At 37.3% G+C, this 19,184-nt stretch overlaps 1 protein-coding gene across 2 annotated transcripts in view; it reads right to left on the reverse strand.

The window, feature by feature from the left end:
• LOC307145376 (pleckstrin homology domain-containing family G member 1) overlaps positions 1 to 19,184 on the reverse strand; it is a 48,552-nt gene that overhangs the window by 27,270 nt on the left and 2,098 nt on the right. Inside the window, exon 1 of one of the 2 annotated variants that reach the window (XM_079848452.1) lies at positions 10,825 to 11,114. The exons of the other annotated variant lie outside the window; for it this stretch is intronic. Within the exon in view, the coding sequence (XP_079704578.1) occupies positions 10,825 to 10,834 (10 nt within the window). The 5' untranslated portion in view covers positions 10,835 to 11,114. Of the gene's footprint in view, positions 1 to 10,824; positions 11,115 to 19,184 lie in introns of those variants that run through there. 2 annotated transcript variants of the gene reach the window in all.

Below are 19,184 nucleotides of genomic sequence, written 5' to 3' on the forward strand. Positions count from 1 at the left end.
CATATAAAGGGATTCCAGGGAATTTAAGACTTTCTTTTTGTCTTGCAGTCAACCACATGTCTCCTTCTCAGTTGCCAGTTATGAATAATCACCGTCATTACTCACTCAACACGGAGCCATCTATATTATCCTGGGCTCCAGAAAAAAAGCCACATGATTGGCTCTTGATTGTCTAAGCAAGCTTCTGATTGGTTAATTCCTATGCATGCCAAACTCACACACTGACCCACTTTCACTAGACAAACAAACACAAAATGAGATGCGGCCACCAACAAACACAATCTCAAGTAAATGCATGCTTGTGTGTTGCATGTTTCCTGCAGTTTGAACTATTGGAGCTATGCATGAATGTGTCTGTATATGTTAAAGCCTTTTCATGCATCGGGTTCACTGCTGGTTGTGTGTTTTGGTGGGTCATGTTCAAGTAAAATAAACTTCTGTGGGTGTGTTTGTGCACTCTTCATGCACGAGTCTGTTTATTGTATGCTGTTCATTTTAATTAGTTTGTTGTGATTCAGTTTTGAACTTATAATTGAACTGAAAATGCTACTTTAAGAGTTACTTTAAGAGTTACCCTTCTGAAAAAGAAATGCACTTCTTTATGCATTGAATGTGCACTTGTAAGATACTTTAAACTTTTTAAAGTATATTTGAAAAAAACTGCACTTGCTGATAATTAACTTAATAATTGCACCTTAACAATTACAAATGCTTAATTACACACATTTAAATACATGACATAAAAGTTTCCATAGAAATGACATTAAATATTAAGCTTTTTAAGTATATTTCCATAACAAGTGCTCTTTAAATGTATGCTAAAGTGCACTACTTTTTCAAAAGGTTGTAATATAATTTGCAATTTGCTAAGTTCATTATTTCATTTAGCAAACAACATGTGCTCTTCATTTTATAAATGAAAACATATACATGCATTTACATTTAGAAAGGGATTTTCTTCTCTCACACAGGTCAAAATACTGTTGAACAAGGGGATGTGGCCAATATTAGCTGAAAAAAAGCATGAATGGACTGAACATCCACCACCAGGCATAAAAACACCTTTGGCATCCTAATATTAATCTTACATACTGTCCCATACAGTATGTAGCATCTACATATGCCAACTATAACTATACATCCCAACTGAACCTCATAAGTGACTTATTTAATAATTAAACTGAACTGTTTAAATTTGTGCCATGATGCCTTAGTGGTTGTAAAACTTATTTGTTGTATCTTGATAGAATCGGTCTCTCATATGTTTTCAGTCACATACACACTGGCTGTTCCTCTAATGGTCAATGGCAACTGTAGATGCTTGACAGCAAAGCAGCAAACTAGTTTTTGGAAGTGCTAATGACAACTACCTGAACCAGCTATGAAGAAGTTGCATAAACATAGCCACTGTGTTATAACAGCCAAGTCAAGGGGTAATCATTCTTACTTTTCGGATTCAAAGGAAACCAATCTACCTTTTTATGTTTCTGAGTTATGATCAGTCATAAAAAAAGATTACTAACTTGTGAGAGTACTTCACTTCCTTCCCGCATGATGAGGATGCCACAGCCCTCTCTGTTTTCAACAGCCCAGGACTATTACCAGCTCATCATTCCCATATAATGACCACTACTGTCTGCTGTAGCTCATATATACTGACGCTCACTGTGTTTTTGCTATGTTTGCCACAGCAGAATTTACAGTGCAGTTTTAATAATCAGGTCAAAAGCAAATCTCACAATGAGGACACAGACAAAAAGAGCACAAATCCCGGTTATTATACAAACATTTTTAATTAACTAAGTAGGGTTGCATTTGACTTTGTGATTTTACCTTGATTAACTTGACCTGTACTCTTCATCTGTACAGTGCTATTACAGTTTTTCTCAGTCGCTTTGGTGCATTTCTCAGATCACTTGTTCGACCTCCACATCATCTAGTCACTGGTGCACATCGTAAAAGCAGTTTCTCCTTCTTTTGAACAAGTTGCGAATGCTTTGGTACATTGATAGGTTGCATCTCATGAACCTTCAATTGGCAAGCATATATACAGAGCTGCATGCAAAAGCAAAGTTTCCTGTGTTTGCCTTTCTAATGTTGTATTTTTCACCTTTGTGCCCCTATTTCTTTTTCTTTTCTGTATTACAATAATATTGTAATGTGTTTTATTTTTTATTTTTTTTTGTCTGACCACTAGTAAAAGTGAACTGTAAATCCTATCCAGTCTCTTTCGATCAATAACCCAATTTGTACTTTTGAAATGGATATATGACATACAGTACAGAAGAAGCGTTTTGTACACTTCAATACAGTAACTCATCCTAACTGTTGCCATAGTTTACATCAGGTGATACTAACAGAGAGCAGTGTTTTATTGACAATATAGTTTTATCCGTACACAATGACACAAGGACTTTTCATTCTGATGGCACTGACATGTTCATTGACACAGATATTTACTTTTGAGAGATGAACTAAGGATTTTGAGCAAGAGACTGGCTTTTGCAGGTAATCCATGGTGTTTTGCTATTTGTATGAATTGTTATGAGAAATGCACTTACTGTTTTGCAAATGTCGAGGATGATTCGAGAAATGTACCAAAGCGACTGAGAAAAACTGTAACATATTAATCACAACTCAAGGAAACAAAAGCACAAAGTACAGAACAACCACTCATAATAGACGAGATATGACAGCGTAATAGACTGAACATGTGATGCATACGCATGATATCACCTTTCTCACAAATTCATGTTTTTGTCGTTTACACAGAGATGATAATGGGATAGTTTTTCAAAAACTTGCACTTCAAACCCGTTTTCAAAAGTTTGAGTTTTCAGGCCCCCAAAACGCTGTTGTCGTGTAAATGAACGGCCAAAACGCATAAAAAGTTTCCTGTTTTTGGCTGAAAATGGTGTCGTGTAAACGGCCCCTCACCTTTGGTTTTGTTTTCAAAAAGCACATTTTCTAACGAACGCGGGAGTCCTTTTCTTTTCTGCTTGCAGTGCGTCAGTCACAATTGTCAGGAAAGTGAACAGAAGACACACAAACACACATCGAATCATATGTCATCAATAGCGGTTCACTTCCATCGAACCATACCGTAGTTCACATGAACTGTACCCCACACCACCCTTTTAATGTAGACTCGGGTACGGTTCGCTGGTGCGGAAAATAGTGTTCACATCATTCAGCCGAACCGAACTCTGATGCCAATCGAACCTGGGAGTGCGTAGTGTGAAAGCACCCTTCATTTCTTCGGCGTAAAGGCCCATTCACACCAACTATAAAGATAATCGTCCACACGAACGAATGATAGCGCATGTTCTGTTTATAAGCACATTTTTTTAATAAGCACAGCAGTTTTGTTGTCTGTCACTTTAAATGAGCTCTTTAAAGTCTGGTGGATTCTGATTGGCTGTCAATGTTTTTATCGTTATTCCAATGATATTGTTACTTTGTGTCATTATAGTTGTGATTTGGACTTCGCTATTCTCATAGAATAAGAAAGATTATTAAAACTTTATAATTAGCCTATCATAATTGTTCTTGGTGCAAACAGGCCTTAACTTGCACGTAAAGTCAACATGAAATCTGAGACAATTGCTCCGTCTCTAAAACGTTTTCATCTTAGCTGACGTTATCTTTAGCATTTTGAAGAAGAGGCTTAATGGGGCTTTTGTCATGATAGACCTGATTACTTTTCTCACAGTCTGAGCTCATGCGAACTAATCACTGAATTGTGAGAAACATAGACAGTAGATTGTGCTTCTTTATGTTTGTTTGTATAGACAGTTTTTCCAGTTCTAGAGAAACTCCCAACTATCACATGACTGGAACTACTTTTGTTTGTCCATCTTACAAACTACTTGTCTTAGTCAGTGTCAGTGATACACCTTGTAAAAAACAGCTGTTCGTGCCTTTACAACCTTATACACATGTACATGCACGCACACACACACACACACACACACATACAGAGAGAGAGAGAGAGAGAGAGAGAGAGAGAGAGAGAGAGAGAGAGAGAGAGAGAGAGAGAGAGAAATAAACACAAACATGGCGTGTGCTGTTGAACTTCAAAGGCTAAGAAGCTCAGAGGTAACCGGAAACCAAGCAATGGTTTAAGAAGAAAACAAGGCTGTGTGTGTGTGGAATAAATGTAAAGACATTTGAAAGATCATGTTCACTTTGATCATTGCAACCAAACACATTAGAGCGCGAAGCCTTTGGTTTATTAAGCAGAGGAGTCTGGGTTTCAAGAGCTTAAATTACAGCTAAATCTGATATCTAGTGTTTTTAGGTTTTTTTTGTTATGTATGCTCTTTTCAAAGTTATATTAATACCCTTTACACCCTAGCAACTGAAATACACAGTTGCTAGGGTGTTCTGGGTGGTTGCTAGGGTGTTGCTAAGGCATTACTAGATGGTTTCTAGGGTGTTCTGGGTGATTGCTGGAAAATTGAAAGACTAGGTTGTCCCGAATGGTTATTGCATATGTTGTTGCTAGGGTGATCTGGGTGATTGTTATGGCGTTGATAGGTGGTTGCTAGATGGTTGTTAAGGTGTTCTGGGTGATTGCTAGAGAATTGCAAGGTAGTGTCCGGGGTGTTCTAGATAGTTGCTACAGTATGTGTTTTCAATAGGGTCTGTTGACATTGCATTGATAAGTGGTTTCTAGGGTGTTCAAGATTTTTTCTTACTGGTCAAAGAAGTATCTATGTCATATGATATTGTGGCCTGCTTTAATATCATTCAGCATGCAAAAATCATTACCGCAATTAAGGGCGTTATTCGTCATGTCTGTGTGGATTTGTTAAGTTATTTGCTGAAGCCTTATGAAGCTCTATGTAGGTCTTAGGAAGCTTCATTGCTCACAGTGTGACTCAGAAGGTGGGCAGCTGGACTCAGTTTCCCACTCTCTTCATATCACAATGCTGGCTTACACACACACACACACACACATATCCATTCCTCACAGTGAACGGTGGATGGAGGATGAAGAAGGGGCGAGAGTAACTAGGGGGGTTTAAGGCGGATTAAGCCTCCTGTCTGCCCCCCTCCGAGTGCGACTGCTGGGAGACTCAAACATGACATAATTCAGAGGAGACTAAAGGACAAAGACCTCTCTCACACACACACACACACACACACACACACACACACACACACTGCCTCGCTCTCGTCTGCTCATCAGACACACAACATCAAATAGTTCCCCCCAACAGCCCTCTTCAGATGAATGGTGCACGTTTTACAGTTACACACACATTCAGAGGGTTTCAAGGAGTTCAGGCCCGTGAATACAGGGCTTTTATAGTTTACTGGAGGGAGAAAGGGATTTTGAGAGAGTTCCAAACTTAAGTCATGTGTGTGTGTGTGTGTGTTTATACATAGCTGGATGTCAATAAAAGTTTTAAATACAGACTTTGAGATGAAGTCCACCCAGCTGTGAGCTAAGCTGTACAGTTGAGCGTTTCCCGAGGCCTGTACATCCAATTTAACCTATTTTTACTCTATCTCCACTCAAAACACACTAGTGGTCAACCAGTATGGGGTTTTCCATGGCTGATATCATGGTGACTTACATAATGCAGATATAAATACCCAATGTCTATTACACACTTTTCGGCGTACACACACTAAGTGTGAATTAGTTTTAAATAAAATACACATCACATCAAATTAACAGTATTACTCACACAAACAAACATGTTAACTCAATGTTTCCTGAAGACAATGTGTATAGTCCCATGAAGAACTCACCGCCTTGAGACTGAGTGGATGCAAGTACGTTGTTCCTAGTTGGATGGATGGATGGATGGATAGATATGCACAGTGAAATAGTCAGTGTGTGTGAGCTGTAGTCTGCAGTGTGTGTGAGCTGTAGTCTGCAGTCGTATATCGTCTGTGTGTGTTTATTTCCGCCCTGTCATTGTGCCCAGTAAGCATTCCTTACCGCACACATTCTGTACAGTAAGCATACATAATCATTCCCAAACACACACTCATAAAAATGTCAACTACTCTTCTGCATAATAGTTGCCTATCAGATATGTACAATCAGATGTATCTAAATGTTTCCTATATTCCATCTAACATGTAGTCATGCTTCAACACACACGTCCATCTGCAGGGAATGTGAGCTCTTGAGGTGTGTGTATTTCTGTTCTGACCCGTGAACTGTTGCAGGAACTGAAATTAGAAGCTCGCGAGAACATCAAAGCATTAACATTATTATTCTGAACGTGTTTAAGATGGTTGACTGCAGATGAGTTTTGAATGGTTCATTTAGCAGTAAGTGCTTATGAAACTCTGCTGTCATATGTGATGTGATGTAATGCACCATTCTGACTTATAGTTTAAGAAGTGGTTTACCTAAAATGGTTTAATTCTGTTACTCATTTACAAACCCATATTATTTTCTTTCATAGTGTAAATGATATTTGGGAGATTGAGCGGAGGGGAAGGTTATCAGTGAACTTCGGTCTTCACACAAAGCTAATAAGGCTCCAGACGACTTGTAATAACACATGAATTATATGGACTATTTTTATGATTATTTTATGGTGCTTTTATGGTGCCTACGTTTTCCTTTTGTGTTTGTGAAAGGAAAAAATCCAGGGTTGGAACATCAAGACATCAAGTAATTGATGACAGATTTTTCCTTTAATTATCTGTAGTATTTCCTCACATGTCTGCATGTTTTCACTCTTTTTTTTTGCTCTATGCTTTGTATCTTGTTCTGTTAGACTTGTCTATCCGCTCAGACTGATAAGGTCAATCTTTTAATGGTGAATTCAACCTGAAGAACTGTGGCCTCAAATACAGTAAGTGCGTCAGTTTGCAAATTCAATTCCACGTATGCGTCATTGACAGATTTTCACTAATATATTATGTTATACTGCATATGTTTAAAATTATGGTCTGCTATACCATGCAGTGCATTCCCAGGCTCAAACACTGTCAGTTGTGTATTCATTATAAATGTATCCTACTGCGTAAAACGTATATGCAAACGCAAAGATTTCACACTGTCACGTTTGCTTTAAACGATCTCTGATCACTGCACATGAAAAGAATCGGACACATGCACAAAATCAGACAAAGCTCTCATGGTCTTGATATCTCCACGACAATGTGTGTTTTGCAGCCAAGAGCTGCGTGTCCATAACCAATGGGATTAATTCTCTCCAGCACGAGGGCGGCACACACACTCGCGCAAGCAGCAGAAGGTCTATTCTGGTCTCTGAAACATGTTGGAACTCCACCACGACTTCTGGAGCTGGAATGTCTGTAACGGATTCACAACATGCCGGAAACATTTCCAAGCTTCTCTTCTTCTTCAGACCCTGAGAAAAATCCCTTCTTATCTCTCTATCAAACATAATGACCCAGAGTAATCATCTCTATAAATAGCTCTTCTTCACTGCCCATTTCCTGCAATCAGACCGGCCCATTATCTCCCAAAAGTCATCAGGCCGATCGAAGATCTGATTGCAGAATGTTCTCAACACTCTAAAACATCTTGGGATATTTTTTCAACCCAAATCCTGGGTTGAGCCTTTTGGGTAAATTTGTTGGGTTATTTAGTGTTTGGGTAGTTTTTGTGTGACCCAGCTCCTGGGTCAGACGTAACAGCCCAGTGTTTGGGTAGATTTTGTGTTACCCAGATGCTGGGTCAGATGTAACAACCCAGGGGTTAAGTTATTAATCGTAGGCTTTTCATGACCTCTTAAGGAGAAAGCAGTGCAGCTCCGTCAAATTGGTGCGTGTCTTCAGTAAAATACAGGTTTGTTAGTCACAGCATATTTCGGCTACGAGTGAAACGCAGGGCGGCGGTCTGAAGACAGAAGTTCCCCCACTGAACATGACACAAGCTTCGGCACGAGATCCAGTGCCGTTACGGTGGAAACGGGACAACTGAGACTGGTCGATTAGACTTGAATTACTTCTAAATGTTTCATTTTTACTTCTAATATTTGTTAAACAAGCTTAAATGTGTACAATAATGTGACCCTGGACCACAAAACCAGTCACAAGAGTCAATTTAAAAAAAAAAAAAAAGAGATTTATACATCATCTGGAAGCTGAATAAATAGTTTTTTTTTTTTTTTTTTTTTGGTTTGTTGGGATATGACAACATTTGCCTGAGATACAACTATTTGAAAATCTGGAATCTGAGAGTGCAAAAAAATGCGATTTTGCTGCATTCACTCACAAAAAAATATATATTTTTAAATATTTACGGTAGGAAATTTACAAAATATCTTCATGGAACATGATCTTTACTTAATATCCTAATAATTTTTGGCATAAAAGAAAAATCGATAATTTTGACCCATACAATTGCCGTGGGGCTTGTGACTGGTTTTGTGGTCCAGGGTCACATATGTATTCAAAACTATATAAAACATGCTATACTGTAAAATATGATTTAAAAAAAAGTAAAATAAAGGAATTACCATGCAAACCAGTAGTTGTGTGGAGTATTTTTTTTTTCTTTTTTTTAAGTTTAGAGGATCTAAGTTAATCCATAAACATTAATAAATAAATAAAAGAAGCTAGTACTTAATTCAAAATGAATCAACCCACTATGATGGGTTAAATCAACCCAATTTGCTGGGTAAAATGAACCTACCATTCTTGTTTTTAACCCAGTGTTTTTTTAGAGTGAACGTTTGGCATTAACTCATCATCACTTTGTAAAGACCAGATGCACAGTAGAAAGAAAGAGAGTTATTTTATACTTTTCCAATACGTTTTACTTGCAGACAGACACTCTATCCACTATAACACATCAAAGAACGGGAAAAGACAAAACAGCCTGACTGCAGTCCAAGGAAAACCTTAAATATCAATTTATCAAGCACAAAAACTATTCCATACGGGAGACGGACGGACACATTCACGCTCTTGATGGATGGATGATCATAGATCAGACTTTCTCTAATGATCTATGCCGTCATCTGCAAAGCGATGCCGTCCGGTACGACATCTGAACTGTGTTTGCCCTGTCTGGAGGATCACCATCTTTTATCTATGTGCTTCTGTTCCCTGACAGCAGCAAGGTGATATATGTGCGATCCACTTTTTCACCTCTCTAGGATAATATAACATGCACAAGCTTTATTACACGTGTACAACACAGTGTGCGTTTAAAGACAATATGGTAATTACACATTTATAACAACCAATTACTGACAGGTTGGAAAGAGGTTCTCTTAGAGGACTGAATGCATTTAAAGAATAGAATGTGACAAAGGGAATTATCCTGCATGAATGAACAAACTAATACACACACACACACACACACACACATATATATAAGGGGTGAATGTCCGCCTGTGACCCACTGCCCTTGTGCTGCTCACATATTAGATTTCACTGAGACAGATTTGCTTCAGAGAAACCTAAACTTGACATTTGTATACGGCACACAAATGCACGCAAACAAAGAATGATTTGCAGAAAAAGTAGACTGTACCTTTAGAGGTACAACAGCTGGGGCAGAACCCTTAAAAGGACAACTTTGCACCTATTCTACCCCTAATTTTAGTACCTTAGAGTAAAGGTAAATGAAACTTTTAGGGATAGATGAGGAACAACGTTGTCCTTTTAATGGGACTGGACCAGTGGCATGCTGTTGAAGCCCTAAAGATACACTTTTTGCACATTTCTATCTGACAGTGTAGTTTCAAAATAAGCTCTAAATAAAAACCTCATATAGGACGACCTGCTTTTTGAACTTTTGAAACGAGTAATTGTTATCTGCAAAGAAGTTCTGACAGGTTTTCAATGAATTCTTCTATGCCATCTTTCAAACACACGCTTCAAACTCTTTCTCGCTGTCTCCAGCTGGGCCGTGTCCCGGGGGGGTGTATTGCTTTAGGGACAGATGTCCTGAGGGGGTGCTGGTATTGTCTAAATCAGACTCTAAACTGTTATTATCCCCCCAAAAAACCTCAACCCATGGGGGACTAATTTAGGTCAGGGGTGGGGGAGACAGAGCCACAGAGAGCCAGAGGTTTACACACAACAACAACAACAACATCATCCAAACATACACTTACTTATTACAATACACACATCTACACTGAAAAAACTTAAAAATAATAATAAATTGCACAAATAATTACAGACATGGCAAGTAAGACATTGACTCAAACATGAAATTTTGAAGTAAAATGAACTTATTCCTTATTTACAATGTAACACTATTCGCATCAATGTAAAATCTTACACAACCCCATGCTCACAGAAAACTCTACTTTAAATCTAGTTAAAATGACTTCAAACAAACCAAGAACAATTTATCATTTACTTTATTTATTTTTTGTCTGATCTAGGTAATGTCTGGAGGCAATTTTATATCATCAGTACAGTTAAGTAAACTAACCCACACACACACACACACACACACACACACACATGCACTTACAAACATCTCAGTCAGTTGAGGTTGTGTAGAGGACTTCTGTTTGGTACACTCGCCCACCAGCATATACTAAGCCAAATGAATACTTTCAGTTCACAACTTGCCAACACACACACATACACACACGTTTAGTTAAACAGAGAGTGTCCTCACGGCAGGACTCGGGCAGTCTCCACACACACCAGCTCTGAAGCTCAGACATCAATCAACAAAGTGTTCAGATGTTGCTACACACATTCACAGAAAGCTTTCGAGAGCTGATATGACATTACAAGCCATAAAGACACAATATAATCTAATTCTACACATAACCAACATCCCATAATAATAACAGTAACAACAAAGACTATCATCTGTTTATGATACTTATTGCAAGTGTGATCTCTTACCCGTTGGCATTGCAGCTCGATCCAGATTTGATTACATATCCACTTAGTATTCCAGACCAGTGCCACACACACACACACACACACAACACACTCTTCTAATCCTTCAATTCACTTTACATTCTCCCTGAGACACACAGGATTGCTCCGTCTGTGTGAGTGATACTGAGGGTATCCGCGCACACACACACACACACACACATTCAGTAAATCCTGGGTTCACACACACACACATATAAGCTCTGAGCCGCAGTGCAACGGTCTTGACGGTTTGCCTGTCACTCACACATTGAGCAGTTCGAGACTCTCTTCCCAAATCTCCCTCCCTGAGGCTCCTCCCTCTCCCACTGCAACACATTAGCAGCTCCGACTTCCACAGAATGCCTCTCTCTCTCTCACTCCCTCTCCCTCTTTCTCTCTCGCTTTCTCTTTGGACTTTCTGGGAAATTTCTTTGTACTTACTTTCACGTGCCTTATGTTTGACATCACGGTCCTGTCCCAAACACCAGTGAGGCTGGATGACCATGTATCATTTTGATTGGGAACTGTAAAATATTCCTCTCATAAAGACTTTGATTGTTTACTGTGACATGCTCACTGCTCACTCACACTGACAGCCTAATAACTGCAAAGCATTTTTGGCCTCTGATGAAGTTCTGACTGTCTCTACATAAGGTAAAATATGAAGTGAAGTGGGATACCTTAAGTGACCGATGTCGAACACACTACATACTGTAGGCAGCAACTCTGAACATCATACAAATGGTACTAGAGACTCACGAGAGAAACTATTCACAGTGAGAACAGAGTTTTGCATTAGCACACTAAACATAAAACACACTGCAGATTGAACTATTTAGATTGAACTATTTTTAATCAATACAGTTCACTATTAAATAAATCATATTTAACATTTCTCTTGCTTAGTCCACCAACTTGGATACCTTTTTGTTCTTTTCTTTGAGCTTTTCCCAATTAAGTGCCCTTAATTGTTTTGAATATGCAATTTTTGTGTATTTCAAATCTTAAAAGTATATTTAAAAACTGTACTTGCAGTTAATGAAGTAAAATACCAGTTAAAGAGAGTACACTTTTATTTCTTAACAAACGAATGTACACTTTTTAAAAAGTGCACAATAAAATATTCATAATTAGACGATTCACTTTAAAATAAAACACTCTAAAGTTAATCTTATTGCACCTAATATAAATTTAAACTATATTTAATTGTCCGGAAAACATTACAATCAGTTCACACTTAAGTATATTCTTTTTATATTTTCCGTAATAAATACTCTTTTTTTTTTTAAAGTAAACTATTTTCCACAAGGGTTCCCAATGAATTCTGTGATTGTCTTCTCTATAAAGGATGCATATGGCAAAAGAAAGCATACTTATGTTATGATTTCGCATTAGGAGTGCCGTTTAAAAGGTCTTATCTAGGCAGATCACTAGGTTTTGGACTGCAAAACCTGAGAGAGAAAGAGAGAAAGTGATAGCATGTGAATTTTTTTTGCGTTAGTCAGCTTGTTCACAGTGATCTGAGCGTCCTATGCACACACACACACACACACACACACACACACACACACACACACACACACACACACACACACACACACACACACACACACACACACACACACACACACACACACACACACTCTCTCTCTCTTTGAAACAGTAGCAGGGGGTTCAGGCCTGATCAATAGCTGAGAAAAACCCCACATAAAGACGGCCCGTCCTCTCTGTTCTCCTTCAGCTGAAACAAACAATACACCACAGCCACTTCATCAAACACCATCAGCCAGAGATTCACTTCTGTCCACTAATGAGCCGCATTACATCATACACCTTTCACTCGCTACCTTCCACTTATTTTAGTCCATTCGTTATATCTAAGTATCAAGATATCTGTATTCTCTCCCCTAACCCTAACCCTAACCCTAACCCTAACCCTAAACCCTAAACCCTAACCCCTAAACTTTACAAACAGATTCAACAAGAAATCAGAGGTATTTTTACAGACTGCTGAAAGCTACAGAAAAGAAAAGCAAATGCATCGCTGCAATTCACAGAAACAACTGGACTCCAGGCAGCGAAACCTGGATTTGGAGTTACCGTTTTGTGTCAGATATGTTAGATTTTGGGGTAAAAACTCTTATTTCTAAATCTAATCTAAAGTAAAGTAAAGTTTTTGCTTAAGTTATTAGTATGGTTGAATCAGATCATAGAAGGTCAGCAGCAAAGACATTGGTTAATAAAGTGAGAAAGTATGTTTGTATAATTGTTTTTATTCATTTTGAGGAATACTGAGCAAATGCAAGTTCACATTTAGTCTAGAAGTAAAATAACCATCATGTTTACACAGCGCACACACCGCCTCCTCACTTTATTTAGCTGTCAGTCAATACATGTGACAAAGTAACTAGGGTTACTTATTTGAAAGAGTAACTTGGATATTTTGTTGTAAATTGAAAAAAGTAATGCGTTAATTTAGATACTTGAAAAAGTAATCTGATCACGTAACTCAAGTTACTTGTAATGAGTTACCCCCAACACTGGTTAGACAAACCAGTTTTTTTCCCTTACAAAGCAAGTTTAGACAGGCAGAGAGGTCAAACTATTTCTACAAAATATATTAAAACATCCAGAATATGCATTGATGTCATTGTCACTTAAATTTCGCCAACAAATCCTGTCTTGAAGTAAGACCAAGCGTCAAGTCAAGTCAAGTCAAATTTATTTGAATAGCTCTTCACAATACACGTGTTTTCCAAGCAGCTTTACATAAAGCCATTATGATATGTCTATAATGATTTAGAAAGTTTAAGAGCTGGGCAATATGCCAATACATAACAATAATATACAGTAAGTGATCATTGTATTTATAGTGTTTTTTTAGCAGATAAGGATCACTGTTAAGTGTTAAAAGACTGGCTACTGCGAATAGATCCACAGACACACGGCTGTGAGCATGTAAGACACACTGCTGCTGCTGCACAAACAACATGCATGAGATTATACCCGCAGCAGATCTGGACAGGTGGAGCTGGGGGAGGAGGAGGGGTTCTGAACCAAACACTAAACCAAACTATTTATATTTTGAGCAGCAAGCTCATTGGCTGCAGACAGAGACCAATCAGCTTGTGGCAGTGAATGATGTGATTGCAAGCAGATTCCATGAAGTACCTACTAGCCCACGCCATCTAGAGTTTCATGACTGAACTACATATATTTTATACATTTGAATTACTTATATTTCCTCATTTATTTTGCCCATTTTTGTTATATTTATCTATTTTATTTATATTGTGCAAAATATATTTAGCATTTCCCCAAAATGTTTCATTGCTCCTTGAAGTACATTTTGTAACATATGTTGCCATTTTGAACGTTTAAACAAAATATATTTTCAATTTGAAAAATTCACTGTTTGCAACATATATTTGGCCCAATTTTTTTTTTTTTTTTTTTATGGGATCAACTAACAAACTTACTGACAAGCAAGCAAACAAATAAGCAGAGCAAACAGAGAGTGATAAGTGAGCACTTGAAGGAGGGTATGGACGACTCTTCAAGCCAACAAACAAGCAAACATGAGCATCACATCACTGTCTGTACTTCTCTCATGCGTCACACTGATGTCTGTGGTCACCTGCTGTGGACAGTTGAGATTGAGTAATGTTCAGTGTTTCACTGGGTAATTAGTAAGTGTGAAGTAAACATATTTGTGGCTTTAAGTTCATTCAGAATTGGCTTGAGTTAAAGAGAGACTAAGTCAGAAGTAGATAGCATGGTACATGCTAGCACAAGTGACTTTAACACACCTTTAACACACACACACACACACACACACACACACACACACACACACACACACACACACACACACACACACACACACACACACTCAGTAACTATTTTACTATCCTCAATCGGCAGGGCTATTCATATCCAGTGACCCAAATTAAAAAGTGACCACCTCTCAGCTCCAGCATGCAGCTCATCACACACACACACACACACACACACACACACACACACACACACACACACACACACACACACACACACACACACACACACACACACACACACACGTGCGCACGCGCACAAATATTTATACATAAATGTTTGACCATGTGACAAATCCCCATCACTGTCAGTGAAAACTGCGAGGTGGTTCAACAAGGTTTGTGTGTGTGTGCTCTGCATTGTAACAAAAGCTATAAGAGCTTGTTGTCAGTTAGAATTGATGGATTAAAGTCTCTCTCACACACCCAAATCCAGCCCCATTCTCAGTTTCAGAGTTCAGAACAGCAGTCTAATCCCTGATCACTCAAACAAACTGAACAAAACCCCCCAGTTAACAGGAAGAGGGTTAGATTTCACACAAACACACATGCACCCATTCACCCTTATATCTTTACATCTATCTTGTACGATAATATTTTATAATGTAAGTTCATGTCAATTTCTCAATAAAAAATATTTATTTTAAGTCACCTCAATATTTAGGTGACTTTTTCAAAACTCAGTGATCACAGCATATGAGCTAAACTGTGGATCATTTATCATTGTTTTGGCTTAAAATGCATTCAGTGACGACATCTTTCAAATTACATGAATTATTTTCTCATTCAGACACAAACACCACCAAAACTCGATGTACCCACAGGCCAATTTGCACGTTTACAAGCTATTTTTTTAAAATGTTAAACTTAAGTTAAAAATCTAGCATAATACAAAAATAAATTTGCTACATTTCTACAATAATATCATATTGAATTTTATTCTGAATCTAAAAAATCACATGGTTTAAAAGCAATTACATGTGACTGAACACCTACACAAGTGTTACTCTTTCAGTTTCATTACCATCTAAACAAAAGGGGAAACTTAGGAATAATTGTGTAAACGTGGACCATGTAACATATATTGCAGTGAATTATAAGCAGTAGAGAGTGTCATTCTTGTTTTGTAAAGATTTTATTTTACAAAAGAAATCATTCTATAATGCTACCTGTTGGTTAATGTTTTTTAGGTCTGTGTTTTATGAGCGACATAAAATGTTTGTTGGGTGACAACATTTGTTAGTTCATGATACCTTGTGCATTATAAAGTTAACCAATTGAACCTGATTGTAAAGTTGTCAAGTGCGGCTTGCAGAGACAAGGAGAAAGAGGATATAATCACAGCAGTTTAAATTTATTAACAAGAACTCAAAGGAAACAAAATCACTCGGGGACAAACTCTCAGGGTATGTTTACACAACAACGATGTGCTAAAAACGGAAAAGTATTTCTTTGTACAGATGACAACATTATCAAAATGATCCCTGGCTAATAACGCTGTATTATTCATGCCAGGCCAGTAGTTGGCGATCCTTTCATTTGCAAAAAAATATGTGAATGACGTCACCGTTTTCAAAGATTCGCGTTTTTGTAGTTTACACGATGATAAGGGTGTCATTTTCAAAAACTTGCACTCTGAAAGCCGTTTTCAAAAGTTTGCATTTTCAAGCCACCAAAACACAGTTGTCGTTTAAATGAACGGCCAAAATGCATAAAAAGTTTTCTGTTTTTAGTTGAAAACAGTGTTGTGTAAACAGCCCCTCAGGCAGGAACAGAACAACCAAGCTTAGCGCAACAATAACGGACAAAAAACCCAAAGGAAACTAAGGTTTCATAACTAAATGAACAACAGGTGAAATTCATTAGTGATTAACTGGGACACAGAGGAAACTACAACACACACATGCAGGGAACAGAAACAGATCAGAACCAAAAGAAAACAGAATATACACATAACGAAAGTGTTATCATTATTTTGTTATAGGGCTGCCCCAGACTACATTTTTTTGTAGTCGACTAGAAGTCGTTCATTTAAGCCATTAGTTGACTAATCGCATGTTAGTATTAATTAATTACTTAAATATATTAGGGTTAGAATATATGCCTCGCGCTCAAGCACACGCATAAAGCTTGCTGCAAAGCACTGGCAAAAGTAATGACTATGAGTGTGTTGGAAAAAAATAGAAAGGAGATATTTTAACCTCTTAAGTGTCACCGGCCCACCGGTGGGCCCAAAATCATTACATATTTAAAACAGTAATATCCTATAATAAACATAAACTAATCTTGACAAACTATATATCATTTGAAAGCTTACAAACTCTAGTTTTCATATTTGGTGAATGATTTCCAAAATAAATTAGAGAGGAGCTGTAATTTATCAATTTGCAACAAGAATATTTTCATATTTATAAGGCGTGTTCAGACCTTTATTTTGAAATAGCAATGAACATGAAAAATCATGAAAGAATGGATGAAACCTCAGTTTGTTTTCATGCCAAGAGTTCAAAAGATATCATCCATTCAATTATTTTAGAAAAAAATATATTAATATGTTTTTAATAACACATATGGAAATGAAGGCGCCCTTATATGGGCAGTAATGGAGTCTGGTTGTCACCTAGTGAAAATGTTTGGTACTGCGCCCAAACAAAATCTCACTGAAAGCTCATTTTTTGAGATATCAACCTAAAATTTGAAACACAACTTATTCAGATTTTTGGCTTTGATTTTCTAGCAGTTTTAGAGTCGGCCAGGTTTTAAAAATATATATTTTATATAAAATATGAATAATTAATTTTTTTAAATTGTACATTTTCATAAACACAAACTTATATAACTTTTTTTTTGTTTCACTTTCTTAATTTATTTCACTTCAACAAAAATCTGCCAAATGTCTTCTTTAAAACAAGACCAATTTTACGTCTATACTCCAAAGCATTCTTTAATTACAACCATTTAAAGTCGAAATGTGCATTTTCATGTATATTTAAAAAAAGGGGGGTGACACTTAAAGGGTTAATTTATTAATAAACTAGTGTTTTCTGAGTCAGTGTCGGCTGCAAAGATGAAGTTGACGATGACTCTTCATCTCCTCAGTGTAGTAAATGCGCCTTTAGAGAGAAATGCACCTTTCATACGGATTACATAATCAGAGATTTTGAATTGGTTGGTTTAAAAGTAGACATTTCAAGCTTTCTATAGATATATATTTGTCTGTGAGGCAAGTAGCCCATATACGCTGCGTTTCGGTTCATTTCTGTGACGCACTCCAGTTCACAGAGACCGAGACGGCAGAAAGAGCATCCTGTTTATTTTCTTTATTTTACTGAAGCACAACATTTTCTTGTTATTGTGAGTGTACACAAATAAAAGTAGTTTTCAAATCATAAGGCATATTTGACGCATACCTCCATCTGTGCTAAAAAACAACAAAAACAAAGGGGACTTCGGGAAGGGGACACTATTTGTAGGGGCGTTCCATACAAAAGTGAACACCTGAATGCCTTTAAGAAGGGTTCTTCCACAAGTCCATTAGCAAAAAGTACATTCGATGGTCACTAAACAGGTATTAATATTAACAGAATGAGTCAAGTGGTTTTGTTTTGTTTGTGACATATTACACACATTTAGCCCTGTCATACATTACATATGAAGTATAAATACACTTTATGGGTAAGATATATGTTTAATTGTAGATACTTTAGGTAAATGTGACCACATGCAGGGTCCAAGGGAGAGATGGCAAGTTCTAAAATTGAGAGCAGAGAGGGAATACACACACACACACACACACACACACACACACACACACACACACACACATATATATATATATATAACCGGGGCCTAAAATGAACACTCACCAAGTGCCAAATGCGAGTAAAAATCAGTGTTGGTGAGTTTATGAAATGGTGTCAATCACCAGTTGGCCGTTCACCATTTTTATGAATCCTAACAATGCAATGTTGTGGGAACATGAACGTAAACAAACGTGAATGATGCTTGGGACAGTTGACGGACCAGTTCTGCATCGCAATTTAAATATTCAAGGTCAAGAAAACATGATAGGATATTCAATTTGTTAATTGCGGACTGTGTGGAAAGTTTAGTTTTGAAAACTACTGTTGTCTATAATAATGTTTTAATGTATATTAGTTAGGCTAGTAGTTTTTGCTGTGGTATCGAAATTGGAATAGAGAACAGAGAATTTTCATTAGTATCTAAAATGTAGGTGTCATAACTGCCTGTTTTTGCAAAAATATATTTATGGTCTGTAAATTTTCTGAAGTCATCGGCCATTGGCAGGTGCGGAAAAAAGTAAATTTTAGGCCCTGAACATAACACATATTTTTAAAATGTCATAATAAAATTTATATATATTTTTTCGCAACAATTATATTAAGCAGTAATAAGAAATTCTAGTAGCACTTTATTTTACAGTCCTTTTCCGCATGCACATACTATGTACTTATTATTGTAATTATAATAACGGGGTAATAACTA

Source organism: Squalius cephalus (assembly GCF_949319135.1).
Source record: "Squalius cephalus genome assembly, chromosome: 18".
Classification (NCBI taxonomy): Eukaryota; Metazoa; Chordata; class Actinopteri; order Cypriniformes; family Leuciscidae; genus Squalius; species Squalius cephalus.